This window comes from Vipera berus (assembly GCF_964194415.1).
Source record: "Vipera berus genome assembly, chromosome: 9".
Classification (NCBI taxonomy): Eukaryota; Metazoa; Chordata; class Lepidosauria; order Squamata; family Viperidae; genus Vipera; species Vipera berus.
This window is the reverse complement of record NC_138212.1, coordinates 19,523,515-19,540,774: the sequence shown is the minus strand read 5'-3', so window position 1 is coordinate 19,540,774 and position 17,260 is coordinate 19,523,515. Positions and strand designations below refer to the sequence as shown.

The 17,260-nt window shown below is 42.4% G+C and overlaps 1 protein-coding gene and 1 long non-coding RNA gene across 5 annotated transcripts in view; both read right to left on the bottom strand.

Moving 5' to 3' along the window:
• The window catches only part of SMAP2 (small ArfGAP2), a 43,387-nt gene that overhangs the window by 2,367 nt on the left and 23,760 nt on the right, over positions 1-17,260 (bottom strand). For 3 of the 4 annotated variants that reach the window (XM_081335199.1, XM_081335200.1, XM_081335202.1), the window contains 8 exons: positions 11,199-11,332; positions 9,835-9,920; positions 8,744-8,822; positions 7,426-7,506; positions 6,888-6,966; positions 4,280-4,374; positions 3,417-3,582; positions 435-745 (listed from right to left, as the gene is read on the bottom strand). In XM_081335199.1, coding sequence (XP_081191325.1) covers positions 435-745; positions 3,417-3,582; positions 4,280-4,374; positions 6,888-6,966; positions 7,426-7,506; positions 8,744-8,822; positions 9,835-9,920; positions 11,199-11,332 — 1,031 coding nt within the window. The remainder of the gene's footprint in view (positions 1-434; positions 746-3,416; positions 3,583-4,279; positions 4,375-6,887; positions 6,967-7,425; positions 7,507-8,743; positions 8,823-9,834; positions 9,921-11,198; positions 11,333-17,260) is intronic. The other variant, XM_081335201.1, reaches the window with a different exon arrangement.
• On the bottom strand, positions 12,104-15,265 carry LOC308672369. The gene is made up of 2 exons (XR_014027403.1): positions 15,227-15,265; positions 12,104-14,395 (listed from the first exon to the last, which is right to left on the bottom strand). It is a non-coding gene; the product is annotated as an uncharacterized lncRNA (long non-coding RNA).

Sequence of the window (17,260 nt, the reverse complement as noted above, 5' to 3'; positions counted from 1 at the left end):
GAAGAGACCTATGGAAATACTGGTGCCTGTAGGCATTGTGTTAAAATTAAGCACATCTGCATATTATCCTCTACAGGAGGATTTTTGAAATGGAAGAATATTTTTCTATTTCCATCAAGTTGATTTATTTCACTCAACTTATGGGCTACATCATGAGAAACTGCTGATGCACAGAGAATATAAACATGATAGGGCTTCAGAAAATACTTCATCTTTTCATCAAGTGATTCTCAAAGTGGCTTATAAAAAACTTGGGAAAGAATTTTATGGTTGCTGCTGGCCATTCAGCATCTATCATTTTCGCTCTTGATTCGTGACTACCAGATCAAACTCTTTGAGAAAAAAGGGCAAGGTAAAAACTTGTACATTAGGACTAGCAACTTGAAAGAGACCTCACTCAGACGCACACCTGAATTCTCACGGTTGGCTCTTACCTGAGCAAGGTTCCATTGTAACTGGTGAGCTGGCTGTACAACATACACTGGTGGTGGGACAGGTGCCATGCCAGGCATGTACCCAGCTTGCTGTGTTGCCATCATCCCATTGGGGACCCCAATGACTGCAGTCTGCATGCCGCCTACATAACCTGCTGGGATCGCCATAGGTGCCGTCATGCCTGCTGCCGCTCCTGGCTGCGCCATCACCCCCACTGGTGGTGCCATCATGCCACTAGGCGGTGCCATGCCTGGGAAATTGGGATAGGTGGCTGGATAGCCCATTGGGGTTGGCGCTAGGAACACGGCTCCTATACAGAGACGTCAAGAAGGGAGAGATGCAAATGGAGATGTCACCTTCTGCCATGAAAACTCTCTTAAGCTACCTCCTCTATGTGTCCCACCAAGAGGAACTCAGAAACACTCTTCTGGGAAGAAACGGAGGACAGCCCTTTCCCCCCACAGCAACTGGGGCTGAACTTTAGGAAAAGGGATCAGACAAAGATGGATGAAGCATTCCAGGTTCCAACCCCGGGAAGTGCTTCGGGGGTGATGGGAGGGGAAGAGTTTGGAAAGAGGGGAAGGCCTGTAGGGATGGAGACAGGAGTGGAGTGTGATGCAGTCAGCAGAGGGACAGAACACTTGAACTAAACCTTTGGCTCCGGTGGGAAGCTTCTTAGTCCCAGACCGAGGCTGGATGAAGAGGAGATTAAGTGCCTTATTTTAGCATGAAACCCACCACGAGATCATTGGCTGCTCACCTTCATTCATCCCTGATCCTTTGGGCCAGTCACTTGAGGGAATGAGTGTGACTAGAGTGCCCTCTAACCCTCATTACAGAACTTTTCAGTAAAATCCAGCTGTTATTTGGCAGTGAAATTGCTCTGAACCAGGACAGGGAAGCAATACAGGAGGAGGAATTCAGAAATCTGCCCGCCAAAGCCAGGTAGCTTGTCCTACAGATATGGGTTGATCTCGACTTAGGATCACCATTGCGACCAGAAATTCCATTGCTAAGCAAGGTGTGTCAAGTGACTCGTGCCCAATTTTACATTGTTGTGTGGGGTTTTTTTGCCATGGTTGTGAAGTGCATCATGTGATTGTTAAGGAAATCCATCTTCTCCCATCAACTCTGCCCGTTGGAAGCCGGATGGGAAGGTCCGAAATGCTGGTCATATGTCATTGGGCTATTGCAACGACCATAAATACATGCCTGTTGCCAAGTGCCTGAATTTTGATTGTGTGACCATCAGAATGCTGCAACAATTGTGTGAGGACCAGCTGTAAGTAACTTTTCAGTGCCATTGTAGCTTCGAATGGTCACTAAACAAATGGTTGCAAGTCAAGGACTATCACAGAAGTGGGGGCCTATAAATTGAATATGGAACAGCCCCTACACTTAATGAGCTTCATTTCCGAGAATCCGTGGTTAGAATGCAGTATTGCAGGCTTACACTGCCCATAGACTGGAGTTCGATCCCGATGGGCTCAAGGTTGGCTCGGCCTTCCACCCTTCCGAGGCTGGTAAAATGAGGACCCAGATTGTTGGGGGGCAACAGGCTGACTCTGTAAAACTGCTCAGAGAGGGATGCAAAGCACAATGAGGAAGTATGTAAGTCTAAGTGCTATTGCTATTATATCAACCCATTTCTAACAGACCTCATTGGCTCCTAGGGCAAGAAAGGCAATCTTCAGCCATTGCCCACCACCACTCCCTGCACTGGGACCACAGAGCATTCCAGAATGCTACCCACCTCCCCATCGGCACTCAAGAGCTAAGGATATTTCTGCACTTTCCCTGATCCCTGAAAAGCAAATTGAAACCAATCCAGGATGTCTTCTTTCTTGCCAACTTGACAAGGATGTGAGAACCATAGGTGAAAATCTGCCCTGCCCTGAGTTATTACAGAGCCTGCAGTAACAAAGCCATCTTATTCCCACTCATGCAGAATGAAAATTAAATATATTGCTCGAAAACTCTAGCCACCCCCTCATCATTTTTAAAAAAACTTTCTCATGTTACACATTTTCCTGGGGGGAAGCCAGTCCCTCCTAATCTCAACTCAGTTTCAGATCCTTATTCACAGGGAACGGCAAAGGCATCATACCTATTTTACCCTTGAAAGATGAGACACTCGGAAGCCATGGAGGTGGACTGACTGCACAGTGTTAGCTTGCTTATTTTAAAAGCTTTACTGCACTTCCAGATACATCCACAGTTCAGCCAGAATTAAACCAGTTCAGCTTTTAAGTACGAGATCACTAAAGTCTGGAGTGCTTTTGAACTAGAGCAAAATTCTTGCCTAGCAGTATCCTACAATAACCAGGTTATTTTTCTGATGTACTCCTAGCACAGTGGAAAAATCAAAGAGACCATTCATGAAAACTCCTCCAACAAATCCACCTATGCAAATCAGATCTCTTAATGAGAATCTTCTAACCTGGAACGGCTACTCACCACTCGCTCCACGTACTACAACTTTATGTTGCCAATGACTCTCTCATAAAGCAGTGAGTAGCCGTATAGGTAGTTCTCGACTTAACAACCGTTTGTTTAGTCACTGAAGTTACAATGGCACTGAAAAAAGTAACTTATGACCATTTTTTCCACACTTAACGACCATTGCAGCTTCCCCATGGCCATGTGATCAAAATCTGAATGCTTGGCCACTGCTTGAATTTACGACGGCTTGCAGTGTCCCAGGATCATATGATCACTTTTTGTGACCTGACAAGCAAACTCAATGGGGAAGCCCGATTCACTTAACAACCGTGTTACCAACGGAACAACTGCAGTGGTTCACTGAACAACTGTGGCAAGGCCGTAAAATGGGACAAAACCTACTTAACAAGCATCTCACTTAGCAACGGAAATTTTGGACTCAACTGTGGTCATCCCTCAAGGACTACCTGTATGATGAATCCATTCCTGAGTATAAAAAGCCCGCCAGGTGTGTCTGCCGTGAGAGGTGGGGTGCATACCTTGTGCAGGGATCTGTGGCGTATGGGAGCCATAGAGGGAGAGGATGGAGTCTTTGGAGAGCTGCTTCTTCCCCATCTCCTCAGCCTTGCTGTCAGGCTCAGGGAACAGGTTCAGCTTTTCAGGAAGAGAGCCAGCGCTTCCAGCTGTGGGCATTGAGCCGACAACCTGGTGAGAGAATATACTGTACTTATTTCCAAAGTTGGGAGGCCAGAACTGACACAGCAATTTTATTAAAGGTTCCAGTTCAGGTTTTCCATTTTTTCAAAGTACTGCATAAACTAATTTACCACCTTAGAAGAATTCTGCAAGAGAGGCAGTATCTCTCTCCTGACTCTCAAATGGGAGATAAAGCCAAGTCAATATGAATCAACCCGTTCAGATAAGCACAGATTCAAGGGATCAAGAAAGAAAAATAGCTAAGAATTCTCTACAATCACAGTAAATAAAGAACGTCTTCACACCTTGCTAAATCAGAAATGAAGAAGCATACTTTCTTCACGCTGACCTATGCTGCTCAAAAAAATAAAGGGAACACTTAAACAACACAATGTACTGTATTTAATAGTAGGATGTCTTATCTTGTGTTCCCTTTATTTTTTTGAGCAGTATATTTTACACAATGATCTGTAAAGTTGGCTCTTGAATCTAACATGTAATGAAGATCTCGTTGACTGAAAGATTAAGCAAGACTTGCATCTTACTGAACATTTCAATTAAAATTTAGAATTCTTTACTTTTTTTTTAAAATCATGCATCTGTTTACATCTAAACGTAGTTTTAGACCTATTTTTCCCACTCTCATTCCTGGGATGAGAGTGAGGTTCTGGCTCAAGGTCTCCCACCATTAATATAACTTTCTTACCTTTCTCTCAGTACCCAGGGATCCAAATAGGTCCAACTCTTTCTCCAGACAACTGCTGGATCTTCCATTGGGCAGGGCAGCTGAAACAGGAACATCTGGGAGAAATGGGGGCGGGGGGCGGGGGAGGTAGTATCAGCTGGCTTCTTGAGATCACCCAAAGGATCACCTTCCCCAAATTAGCACCCTCCAATGTGTTGGAGTGCAACACCCAGAGTCAAAGGCTAAACTTGGTAAGCCCAAAGATGATACTGTGAGGTCCAAATCACTGTGAGTTTTTTATTTGCTTATATTTAATAAGACAAAATCTTGCCAGACTAAAGCTATAACCTTTTAACCAAATAGATATACCTTGGGAGATTCTAGGACCGTGGTGGCGAACCTTTGGCATGCGTGGCACAGGTGGCATGCAGAGCCCTCTCTGTGGGCACGCACACCATCACCCCAGTCCTAGGCCTTCAACTGGGTTTTATAAAACCTTTTTGCTTTAGGCCTCCGCCGCCGTGTCCAAAAAAAAAAAAAGGTTCAATCAATCAATTTCAACTTCTCACGGGAAAAAAAAAGATCTTGCAAAGTTGGAATTGATTGAACTTTTTAGTCCCACCCAGTAAGCCGTTACCACCGCAGCTACGCCCACCCAATGGGCCACGCCCACCTGGCACCCGACGATACATAAGTGGGTTTGGGGTCGCAGTTTGGGCACTCGGTCTCTAAAAGGTTCGCCATCGCTGTTCTAGGCTGTGGCTACCCTGAACCTTTTCCTCCCCTCACCATCCAGCTCAGGAATATGCAGTCTCTTGTCTTGGGCTTCTCTTTGGAATGTGCTGCCTTCTCCCTGAGAAGCTGCGGTGTGATTGCTAAGATTCCCTCCAATCTTTTATCCATCACAGGATGGATGTCTTGGCCTTCTATATGGGATGGTCCTCAAATCTTGTGGAAATCAACACATAGCTGCTAGGGTAGATCTGGATGGCAGAGAAAGGTCTAACCTTTCACTTTTAGGTTCTGCTTTTCTCCCCAACCCCAACTCCTCCCCCGTAGCGGGCTGTATACATCCTATTGTTAATAGATCACACTGATTCTCTTCAAGCTGCATAAATTGCTACGCTATGCTCCTGTGTTACATTTCTTTGCTTGTGTTACTGGTATGGAGGACAAGAAGCTGTACTGAGGAGTATGAAGTCTCATCATTCTTCCTCTGAATACTTGTTCAGACCCAACTCCTGTTTTTGAGATGACTTGGCAGCCATTACCATCACACCTGGCAAGCTGTTTTGGGTTTGGTGGAAAAGATAAGATTCTTATACAGCTAAACCATTGCCACCATCACACGTGCATGGATGTGCCCTGATGCAGGGGTGGAATTTGCTCGTTTTCAGTTTTATATGCAGAATTCAGCTCTTCAGCTATAATGTACAGATTATCCCTTACCTCTGCCCTTTTCACACTAGCTGAGCCGTTACTGGCCTTTAACGGCAATCATTCTGGTGGCCTATTTCCTCTTTTTAGCCTCAATCGTTTACCATATTTCCTTTGCACAGGAAATACTGATTGGCTCAGCCCTCAAAACGCAACTGTTGACGAGCTGTCGCTGATGAAAGAGGAACTGAAAAGCTTTCCAGCCCACGTGTATCTTCTGCCACTGGTGTGTTATGCAACTTTAGGCTAGGAAAGTCAGGACTGCTATTTGCAATGTTTTTGTTTTGAAAATGTTATAGTACTGTGTTTTCAGTGGGACTGGTGGCAAAAAAGACGTTAAAAAAAAAGATTCCCCGTCTTCTTGTGGAAATCTATCTGCCCTATCATTTTAAGCTGCAACCTTGCACTAACCTGCTCCACTAAACTGAAGAAACCTCTGAGCTGAACTTACTGCAAAGCATTCTGGGATGTTGGCAGGAGTACAGGTAGTCCTCACTTAACAACCAGTGGCTTAGTGACCATTTGAAGTTACAATGGACCACCCAAAAGATACTTACGACCCAATTTCAAAGTTACAATGGCTGCACACCGTCTTGGTCACTTCACTGCATTTTGGGCACTTTGCAACCGGCTCACCTTTACGACCATCTGCAGCGTCCATATGACCGTGATTTTTATTTTATTTTTTTTACTTTTTTTGCCAATTTCTGGTGTTTACTTCTGGTTCTGGCAAAAATCTCTCATGGGATAAAACAGATTCAATTAACAAACACCATGCTCACTTAATAACCACTGCAAAAATGGTCATAAAACTTGGCACAGTCACGGTGTGACCTGCTTAAAGACCACAACAACTTACAACCGTTAATTCCAGGTTTAATTATGGTTGTTAGTTGAGGACTAGTTGTAGTTCTGGGCCTCCTTTTCCTCCAATATAAAATTAGGGTCAACATTTCCCTGCATCTATCACAGCTGAAAAGATCTCACTACACAATAAACAATTGTTTGTTATTAATGACCTCCACGATAAACCTCCATGTTCTAGAAACACAAATAACTGATTTAGCAGGAAATAGTGAAATCACAGCCAGTATTTAGGTCCTTCTTAGCTCTCCTCCCCCAAATGCAATAAATATTGCAACAGGGCAATAAATACTTTGAAAAGAAATGAGTCTGTCAGCCGTGCTCTTACCAAGTCCCAGCAGGTCTGTGACTGGCTCTGAGGGTCTGGAAAGGCTTTTGGTAGGTTGAGCATCCTCTTTCTTCTGAGGCTGAAGGAAGCAGAAACCACCAAAATGCTTTGATGCATATTCCATGAAAAGAGCAAGTTTCTCATTTCTGTATCTCCAGAAAATGTTCCAGGAATGCTCGTGGATTTTGAAACCTATTCTAAGGCCCATCCCAATGATTCAGCCAGCCAACTAAGACAGTTGGGCTTAGTCTCTCTAGATAAGCGTTGCTCAACCTTGGCAACTTGAAGATGGATGGACTTCAATTCCCAGAATTATCCTGCCAGCATATGTGGAACCAGGGTATTCTGGGAGTTGAAGTCCACCCATCTTCAAGCTGCCAAGGCTGAGAAACACTGCCCTAGATTATTCTGTGGATGTTAGCAACTCATTCAGTTGACAACTGTTAGCATTGTTAGTAATCTCTTACTGACTACCTCTAGCCCCCTTCCTCCCCACAAGACACCAGAAGGAAGCCAGAAATAATCATAGCCACCTTACCATTTTGACTTTCTCAAAGATAACTGGCTCCACTCTTTTTTCAGTAGCTGCTTCCTTCTTCCATTTTTCATCCTTTTCTCTCTATGAACAAACACAGGCAGAATGGTGAGAAAGCAAACCAATTGGTTCAATGGAATAATTTCTCCCTCTAGGTCAAAGGGAAAATTTCCCTGCTAAACTTCAAGGGATGGTCAATGCAAAATGCTTCCTTTCGCCCAACCTAACAGTGCTGTTTGCACAAGCCTTTTAATTTGGATTGACCCATTTTTGGTGCTCACATAATACAGCGTTTCTCAAACTTGGTCATTTTAAAATGCTCCCAGAATTCTGGGAACTGAAGTGCAGAGATTTTAAAGTTGCTATGGTTAAGAAACACCGCCCTAAACCCTAAATTAACCAAAAAGGACTGGTTTTTCACATTATGCTAAACTCTTCCTCCCACCAGTGATCAAAGTTAAAACCAGCCAAATCTCATGAAGATGCATTGCCAGGCCTTTCATTAACCTTATACACACACACATATGCATGTGTATGTGTATGTATGTATATGCATATATGCGTATTTTATTTTTACGTATGTATATATGTATATATGCATGTGTGTTTATATGTATATGTGTATATATGTGTGTATGTATATGTATATATGTATATATATATATATGTGTGTTAAATGTTTGTTAAGTATTTAGAATGCACTTGCTTAGGCCCCAAACATGGGACAAATCTTATTTCCTGTTTCAGCCTAACCCAAGGCCATCTACAGGCAGTAGCCACAGGAGTGGCAGCTCATATTTGTGTAAATTTTTTGGCTTGCTAACAAAGAATAAAGGGAGACAGATATGATCATTTCAAACTTATTTGTTCTCATCAGTCAGCCATACCCTTCTGAGATTCGAACATATATGTATGTGTATGTGTGTGTGTGTGTATATCCATCCATCCATCCATCCATCCATCCATCCATCCATAGAGCTCTTTTCTGATTGCTTCAGTCTAATTTGTTTCTTCTCTGTACAGTAAGCAATTTAGATTTCTCTTTTCCACAGCAAACGTCTTAGAAGAAAGTGAAGATGATACCATACTCAAAGAAGAGGGTGATAAAACAGAGTGTCAGAGAGATATGGGTATTTTTACCTATTATGGGCTCTGCCCCATTCACTATTTCCTATATCCCCTCCCACACGACCTTGAAATACAGTAATGGGATCCTTCATAGAATAAAATTGTTCACCCCTCATCTCAAGACAGCTCCTGCCGGTCAAAATTCTGGATGGAAGCAAAAGAACAAGCATTTACGCGTTTAGAACAAACCAACCCGTAACATGTTGATGTCGAGACTTCTGTCCATGTACTTCTTCTTTTCGTATTTGTCTCTGATAAAGCTCTCCACTGCTCTGGAAGGAAGCTAGATAAGGATGAATAAGCCAAGAGCAGATAGTTTCGCTACCAAATTAAATGCTACAATAACTTTGGAGACAACCATCAGGAGGCTGAAGTTAAGCTAATCAGAACTGGCGGGGGTGGGGGGTGGGGGTGGAGAAATGTAGTTGTTTTCACTGTGATAAATGTAAAATCTGGACTGCCATTAGATTGCAGCACAAGTTATAGTAAACTCTAAGCATCTTCTGCCATCCATTGGTCTTTGTGGATTTTGCAGCCAAGATAATGGTAAAGATAATGGTAAAGTTGTGCTCCAATCCAGAGAGTATGGTAGTTTTGCTTCTACTATGCAAAACATGACAACAAATTATAGGATAGATTAGGGCTGTCAATATCAATCTGTGGCCATGGGCAGATAAATTGCTCCTGTCAGCATAGATATTGCTGGTTTTATGAGTTACCTGCCTCCATATAGAGCAGCGGCCAAACTTCACAACATTAAGATGTATGGACTTCAGCTCCCAGAAGTCCCCAGCCAGCCATCCTGGCTGGAGAATTCTGGGAGTTGAAGCCCACACGTCATAAAGTTGCCAAATTTGAAAACAATGATCTAGAGCCATCCTTTTGTTCCGTACAAAACTGTTTTAAAAGTTATCTCCAGCAAATCCAAGCGGTGTTAACTGAAGTAAAAAACAAAAAAAACAAACCCATTTTGGATAAAGGCAACAACAATTCCCATTCATACTGCTGCCAAAAAACCAATATGCAATCTCCAGGAGTGCATAGACTAGAAGGAGAACACTGCACACTGGCCCCCTAGCCAGGCTTGACCTATGAGGCTTGGTTTTCCAGAAGATGCTCGCTAGCAGGGAAACCTGACCAAAATTCTGAAAAAGGCTGCGGACTCCAAAAGGGTTCGTGCAGAAATTGATCTAGAGATATCCCCTTCCCAGACTCCCTCCAGGGATGCTAAGCCTTTCAAAGGCTTCCATCTTCTTGTGGGGAAAACAGGCAGAGAAAGGATGCTGGTCTGTCTGGGGTCGTCTGAAGTTCTCAGGCAGGTAACCCTCGTAAAGGCGATTCGCTTTCCCATTTCCCATTTCTTGCATGCACTGAAATGTAAAATAGAAAGTCTCTGTGACGTTGTATAATTAATTAGGCTTCTCTTGCATTCGTTTCATTTCTTTGAATTAACTTCAGGAAGTACGCTTTTTTTTTTTTTTGGAACCCTGACAACCAAAGCACGGGTGTCTGCCAGAATATTTCTAGAATGGTGTTTGGACATCAACCTGCAGTATCAAGGATTATGATGACTTGGTACTTAAATGCATTATCAGCTTCTATCAGCTCAGCAGAAAACTGCATTTGGATCTACTGGAAGGAGCAGTTATGTTCCCTCACAAATCATGGTGATTTTATCTGATAAAACGACAGGTCTAATGTAGGCCTCTCCTTCTGAAGTGATCGTTGCTTATTCTGAATCAACTTCTCTGAACCTGAAGAGGAATGGTGAAGAAAGGGGTCTTTATGAGCCCCATCAATGTGTTTCCTTACGAAATGTGTATACAGATTACTCCAGATTGGTTTTGTGGGGAATGAGGAAACTCTGAAGAGAGAAAACTAGCATATAACGTTAGTTGACAACTAGATTCTCTACAACTCATATAGTCGTTAGAAATGAGGAAAAATGAGATCAGAAATAGAGATGCCAACTATCACAGGATATGTTAGATTGGGTATGGGGGAGAAAATAAAAACTTGTCAAATAACTTACATTAAGGCCTGGGGTTACTACTGGGATATAAGACTACAATTTTATTTTTTTATTGTTTTTAACATTTTAATGTAATAATGATTAAGGCATAGGAAATGGGAGATTATGAGTTCTGGTCCCATCTTAGGTATAAAGCTAGCTGGATGACCATGGGCTAGACATTTTCTCTCAGCCTCAGGAACAATCTTTCTCAACCTTGACAACTTTTAAGATATGTGGCTAGGGAATTCTGGGAGTGGAAGTCCACACATATTAAAGCTGTCAAGGTTGAGAAACACTGACTAGGAAAGAGACAATGATAACATCACTTCTGAAAAACCTTACAAGAAAGATGCAGATACTGTCCAGGCAATCTCCGAAAATCGGACACAATTTTTGAAGAATACTAAATGTGTATACAAACAAATTACTCCAGACTGGTTTTGTGGGGAATGAGGGAACTCTGAAGGTACAAAACTAGCATATAACATTTGTTGACAAACTAGATTCTCTGCAACTTGTATTGTCTAGTGGGCATTTATTTGAGGACAGAAGAGCATTCCACTAATTTTAAAACTGCACACACACACACACCTATAACTTTTCTCTTATGCTGCTGACAAAAATCTATACTGACCTGTATTTGTTCTTGTGTCCATTGATCCAGATTGACAGATTTTACTCGGGAGATATGAACTCCCATGTTCCGGTGTATTCCAGCACAGCGGATGCAAATGAAGACACCGATGTTCCATGAGGCCCATCTTGGCCCTGCAAAAGTGTAAGGGAAAATGGTCATGAGAATGGCTGTAAGCTTCTGGGCAAGATCTCTCCTCCAAGAAACTGCTACAGATAGTCCTTGACTTACAACTGGCCACTCAGCGACCATTAGAAGTTATGAAGGACATTTGCAGGGGCATTAACGATGAGGATTTGAAGTCCCATCAGCCGCTTCCCCTGGTCGTATGATCACATTTTTGGTGTTTAGCAACAGGCCTGAATTTCCAGCTTTTTGCAGCATCTCATGGTGATGTGACTGTAATTTATGATGTTTTCATCCAGAAAGTGGCATTTACTTTTGGTTTCTGGAAAAAATGCCCATTTACTTAACAACCAGAGTGATTCACTTAATGGCTTAGCTGCAAAATCGGGTGTGCTCACATGGTCACCCACTTAATGCATGACATACAACCATAATTCCAGGTTTAATTACGGTACTGTATAAGCAAAAAAGTCTGGAGCTTCCAGCTATGGTACAAAGTGGTTTTTAAGTATTCATAATTTTATCAGATGAAGAAATAACTAAAAAAATACTAGAATGTGCTGAGATGGACAGACTTACTTTGAGGTTGAAAGAAAAAGAAGAAACAGAGTATTATCAAACTTGGGACTTATTTTATCAATGGCTAGAGAAAAGAATAAAGGATTAGGAATTAAATCTGTATTAGTGAATGTAAAACTCAGACAACACGTTTGTTGAACAAGTACTACTGAATGTATGAAAAAAATCAATAAAAATTTTATAAAAAAGAGAAATTCAAGCAAAGGAAAAAAACATTTATTAAGGGGGGAATCATGTCTTTTTACAGGGTACAGAAACAAATGATACATACATCCAGTACATGGAATATGTCAGTAACTTTGCAAGTTGTTCAAAATATCCACGATTTCTGGATTATGAATCCTGATAAGTTTATAAATCATTTGCCAGTGATTTGCACTCTCTGAAAAAAAACTCTTTCTGAATCATTATCAGCATTAGTAAAGAAACCGAGATGCTTAAATAAAACAAAACAAAATCCCCCCTCCCCCCAAAAAAAGAAAGGATGGAGAAACAATCTACCTATGATACTGTTGTAAAGCAGGGGTGGATCAAGAACAAGAGAGGGGGAAAAAAACCTACACCGGCTTATTGTCTTTTCCAATATTGAGTCCAAACTCTGCTCATGAATAGATCATCTCACTACGTGTACCAACGTTAATTAATCTGTTATTTAAGGCATGACATTCAAAGCTTCAGTTTATTTGAACAAGAAGAGGCATCATTCAACAGAGGCAAAATTACAAGTCTTATTTAAATGGCTGACTGTTTTACAAATGTCAAAAGGTGGGCACAGGATGACACCCAGAAGACTATTATCATTTTCATACTTAAGTGGAGTTTTTCCAGCTGGGTGAGAGGCTGAACAGAGTTTGCCAATGAAGACTGCAGGCAGATGAATGCTCTTTTTTAAAAAAAAAATCCATTTATATCCCGCCCTTCTCCGAAGACTCAGGGCGGCTTACAAGCTTAGCAGTAGCCTTCATTCTATGTATATGCCTGCTTATTAGGGCTTTCACGCGCCCCCCCCAAGCAGCATTATTACAAAGTCAGCTTAATTGCCCCCAACAATCTGGGTCCTCATTTTACCTACCTCGGAAGGATGGAAGGCTGAGTCAACCTTGAGCCTGGTGGGACTCGAACCTGCACTAATTGCAGGCAGCTGGTGTTACGTAAGGAGGCATTAGCCCACTGCTCCACCAAGGCTCTTTACTTGCACTCTCACCACACTCTTGCAAACCTGGTGTTTCAGGGCAGAGAGAAAGGAAAATCAGCTTTGTTATTGGTGTTCTTCCTTGCACACCAGTAGATGGAAAAAAAGAACTACAGGAAGGTGCCATTCCTTTTCCTTTGAATGCCCTTGAAACAGAACATTCCATTGTTTGCCTTGAATATGGGCAGCAGCCACAAGATGCAATCCAGCTCTGGCTGAGACTTTTTTGGCCTGCCAAGTTCTTGAAGGCCTGGAATCAGTTCTTCGAGTCCACAGAGAACCATCATCGTACTTGTAGGAGTGGGTGAAGCAGAGAATCTGGGATACTCCGTGCCAAACTGGGGTGTAAATGTCACTGAAATTCTTTGCTGTGCTTCAGTTTGGAAAAACGTAGCTTAAAATTCTGGGAGTTGGAGCCCTCATACCCGCAGAAAGCTCCAAGGAGAGGAAAATAGTTAAGAATATGACTTGTTCAAACAAGCAAGATTCAAATAACAACAATAGTAATATTGGGAGGGACCTTGGAGGTCATCTAGTCCAACCCCCTGCTCAGGCAGGAAACCCTATACCATTTCAGACAGATGGCTGTCCAGTCTCTTCTTAAAACCTTCCAGTGTTGGAGCATTCACAGCTTCTGGAGGCAACTCGTTCCACAGATTAATTGTTCTGTCAGAACATTTCTCCGTAGTTCTAGGTTGCTTCTCTCTGATTAGTTTCCATCCAAAGAGAGAAGCAACCTAGAACTAAGGAGAGGTTTCCTGACAGTTAGAACAATTAGTCAGTGGAACAACCTGCCTCCAGAAGATGTGAATACTCAGAAATCAGAGATAGAAGAGCTGATGGGATATTAGACCTTGAAAACAGCTACTTCAGGGCACTCTTCACATCGTCTAGAAACAAGCCTGAAGGGCAAATGGGTTTGGAGAAGGCTGCAGTGCCCAATGACAGCTTAAGGTGAATTACTGGAATTGGCAAATTATGGAATTTCCAGGCCTGACTTTGCTGTATGAACAAGACTGGCAAGACCGTAGTAAGGATTGCATCATCTATGAAGCACCATGAATGCAAATGTCAGATGAGTAAGACCTGCAATGTAGGAGAGGTTCAGTCAGTGCAAAGAGTCGCTTCTGTGTTTTTGTAATCTTATCTCACACACCACCATTTCGGCTTCTGCCTCTTTCAAAGAGTTGCTCTTTAGGGATCATTCGACAGTGTCAATCCAACTGCAGAGCAGCAGAGAGGAAGTGCCGAAAAGGAAAACTCGAAAGCAGATCCCACCCGGAGAACTCTCACATCAGACCTGGCAGGTCAAAGGAACAAAGAAGAGAAACTCAAATTTAACACACTGAAGTTGTACTTCCAGCTTCAAGAGCCAGCCAGGAATCATAAGGAGGATGGTATATTTCAGATTTACAATGTAAAGATTAGCAGCAGAGCCTAAACTCTGATGCGGGCACACCTGCCGACACTTTTAAACTATGATACTTGCTCCTTCCCAAACTTAAACATTCGGCCCCCCCCATATTTTAGCAGACTGGATTTATGACATTTCAGTGAGGAATTTCAGGCTGGTTGCCAACATTTCCTCCTCCCCGGCCCACATGCACAAATCTTGCAGCATGATTAAATCAGCTTTGCATGCCTGCAACATGCCGTTATGCACCTATCCTCTCCTGTTTTAAGTGCCTCTACCCAGCTCAAGCCCCAGCACTTTGCAAAGCCAGATCAAAACTCTTGAGGAGCAATGTGGATTGCAATGCTGGGGGGGGGGAACTGCACCTGCCACAAAGTCCCACTGTGACAGGTATGGAAGATACAGCACAACTCAAGACAGTCTTAATATGCCTCCCAGCTCATCTTCCATTTGTCTCTCTCTCTTTTTTTTTTGATAGGGGTGGGGGGGAGACAATCCAGGATAGTTCCAAATAAATTTCTGCATTGCAGCCACTCATTTTGCTTTTATTTTCTCCAAATGCCTGTGAGGTTTAGAGGTGACCCAGGGACATTGCAGCAGGGAAGTCAGGTCCTAGAGCAGTGTTTCTCATAATTGACTGGGCTTAGCTTTAAAGGAGGTATGGACCTCGACTCCCAACTTTGTTGGCCGGGGAATTCTGGGAATAGGAATCCTCACCTCTTCCAAGTCGCCACGGTTGAAAAGCACTGTTCAAGAAACGTATGCTTTGCCATGTAGCAGCCCTTCTGTCATGTGCTTTACAGAATTTTATTTTATTTTGCTGGTGAGTGCCTGGACTTCCATCTTCTTTATTCGTTTTGTATTGTGTTGTTTATCACTTTCGGTATTCATTATATGCGAAATTGTGAGCCATACAGAATTATCTGGGAATTGGACACCACCCATACAATACATACAGACAGACACGGGTGATAAGAAACAAGAAAATGTATGATGGCATGAAAAGACAACAAGATGGATAAAAAAATAGCGAGGTATAATTTTAAAAAATATATCTGCAACCCTGTCTTTATTGAGACTTACTGCCAGTGTATTACATGGTGTAATAAGATGGAGGGTTTGTGTCACTGTGAGTTGTGGGGGTGGGGGCACGAAGGGAGGCTCAGCCAATCTCAATGTACACATGGTTGTACTTTGACAATAAAGGTCCATTCATTCAGTAAAGATAGGAACTCAACCAGGGCTCATACACAAAGTTGAAGGGACTTATCTTTGTCTTGGATTGATTTCTAGGGCTTTCCAATAACACTCAACCCATAATTATTGAGAAAAGTCCCTCTTGCCTGTAGACTTCCTTTTTAGAAAAAAAGTGCAGCTGTTTCTCTTGCAGGATTATACCGTGGGTTCCATTATGCAAATTTTCAATGTTTTACGAAGTCAGGAGCCTTGGTGGAGCAGTAGGCTAATGCCTCCTTAAGTAACACCAGCTGCCTGCAATTAGTGCAGGTTCGCATCCCACCAGGCTCAAGGTTGACTCAGCCTTCCATCCTTCCGAGGTAGGTAAAATGAGGACCCAGATTGTTGGGGGCAATAAGCTGACTTTGTAAAAATGCCGCTGGGGTGTGTGTGTGAAAGCCCTAATAAGCAGGCATATACATAGAATGAAGGCTATTGCTAAGCACGTTTGATTTGTGCTTTAAATTGTAAGCCGCCCTGAGTCTTCGGAGAAGGGCGGGATATAAATGGGATTAAAAAAAATGCAAAACAAAAGGAGGAAATTCTTGATGTTCTTCTCTAAACAAGGAGAAGAAATAACTTCACTAGAAAACATGACACACAGGGAGAGAGTTTCAATTTTGCTGTAGCTGAAATGGGCCCATAAGAGATCTTCAGAGAGTATCTGGAATACTGGCACTCACCTGATGCTTTCTTTCTACTTGATAAAAAGGATATTATTATGGGGAGGACCTTTATAATGCTACTCCCAAGAATTATATAAAAACCCCAAATGTCCTTCTGTTCACGTTTTTAAGATCTTCAGAGGTGGTTGCTATCCTATGTTTGTTTGCTGTGGGAGCACACGGTATATAAGAAGTCGTCCTGGGGCCTGCTTGTGGTGCCCCATCTTTAGGAAGGTCCACTGAGTCCAATATTAATACAGGTAGTCCTTGACTTACGTCCAGTCACTTAACAAACATCCAAAGTTACAACAGACCCCCCCCCAGCTACTTGCAACCCATTTTCGAAGTTATGATGGCAGCACTCTGAACACTAGACAATCAGTTCCCCTTTACGGCCATTTGCAAAATCCCCTGGTCCTGTGACTGTAACTTTTTTCACTTGTTTCTGCATTTATTTCTGGTTTCCAGCAAACAAAAAAAAGACACTGGGGCAACTGGATTTGCTTAATGAGCATGGTATTTTCTTAACAACTGCTGCAAAAAAATGTCAAAAAAATCAGTTGTGTTTATGTCATGCATTGACTCCTGACTACAGCAACTTACTTCTTTTAATTCCAGATCATGGTCATAAGTCAAGGACTACCTGTATTTTAATACCAGAAGTTATGATGCTGGCTCCTGTTTGCATCACATTAACTGGTCTGTATGCTGATGCTTTAGGAAGAGGGGTCATTCAATACACCTAATAATTATTTAAATGAAATATTCCGCAGTAAGAACAGAGACGTAGATTCCCCAGATCCCAGAGACTTAAGCATTTTACAGGTTAGCTGCTAACAATAAAGCCAGC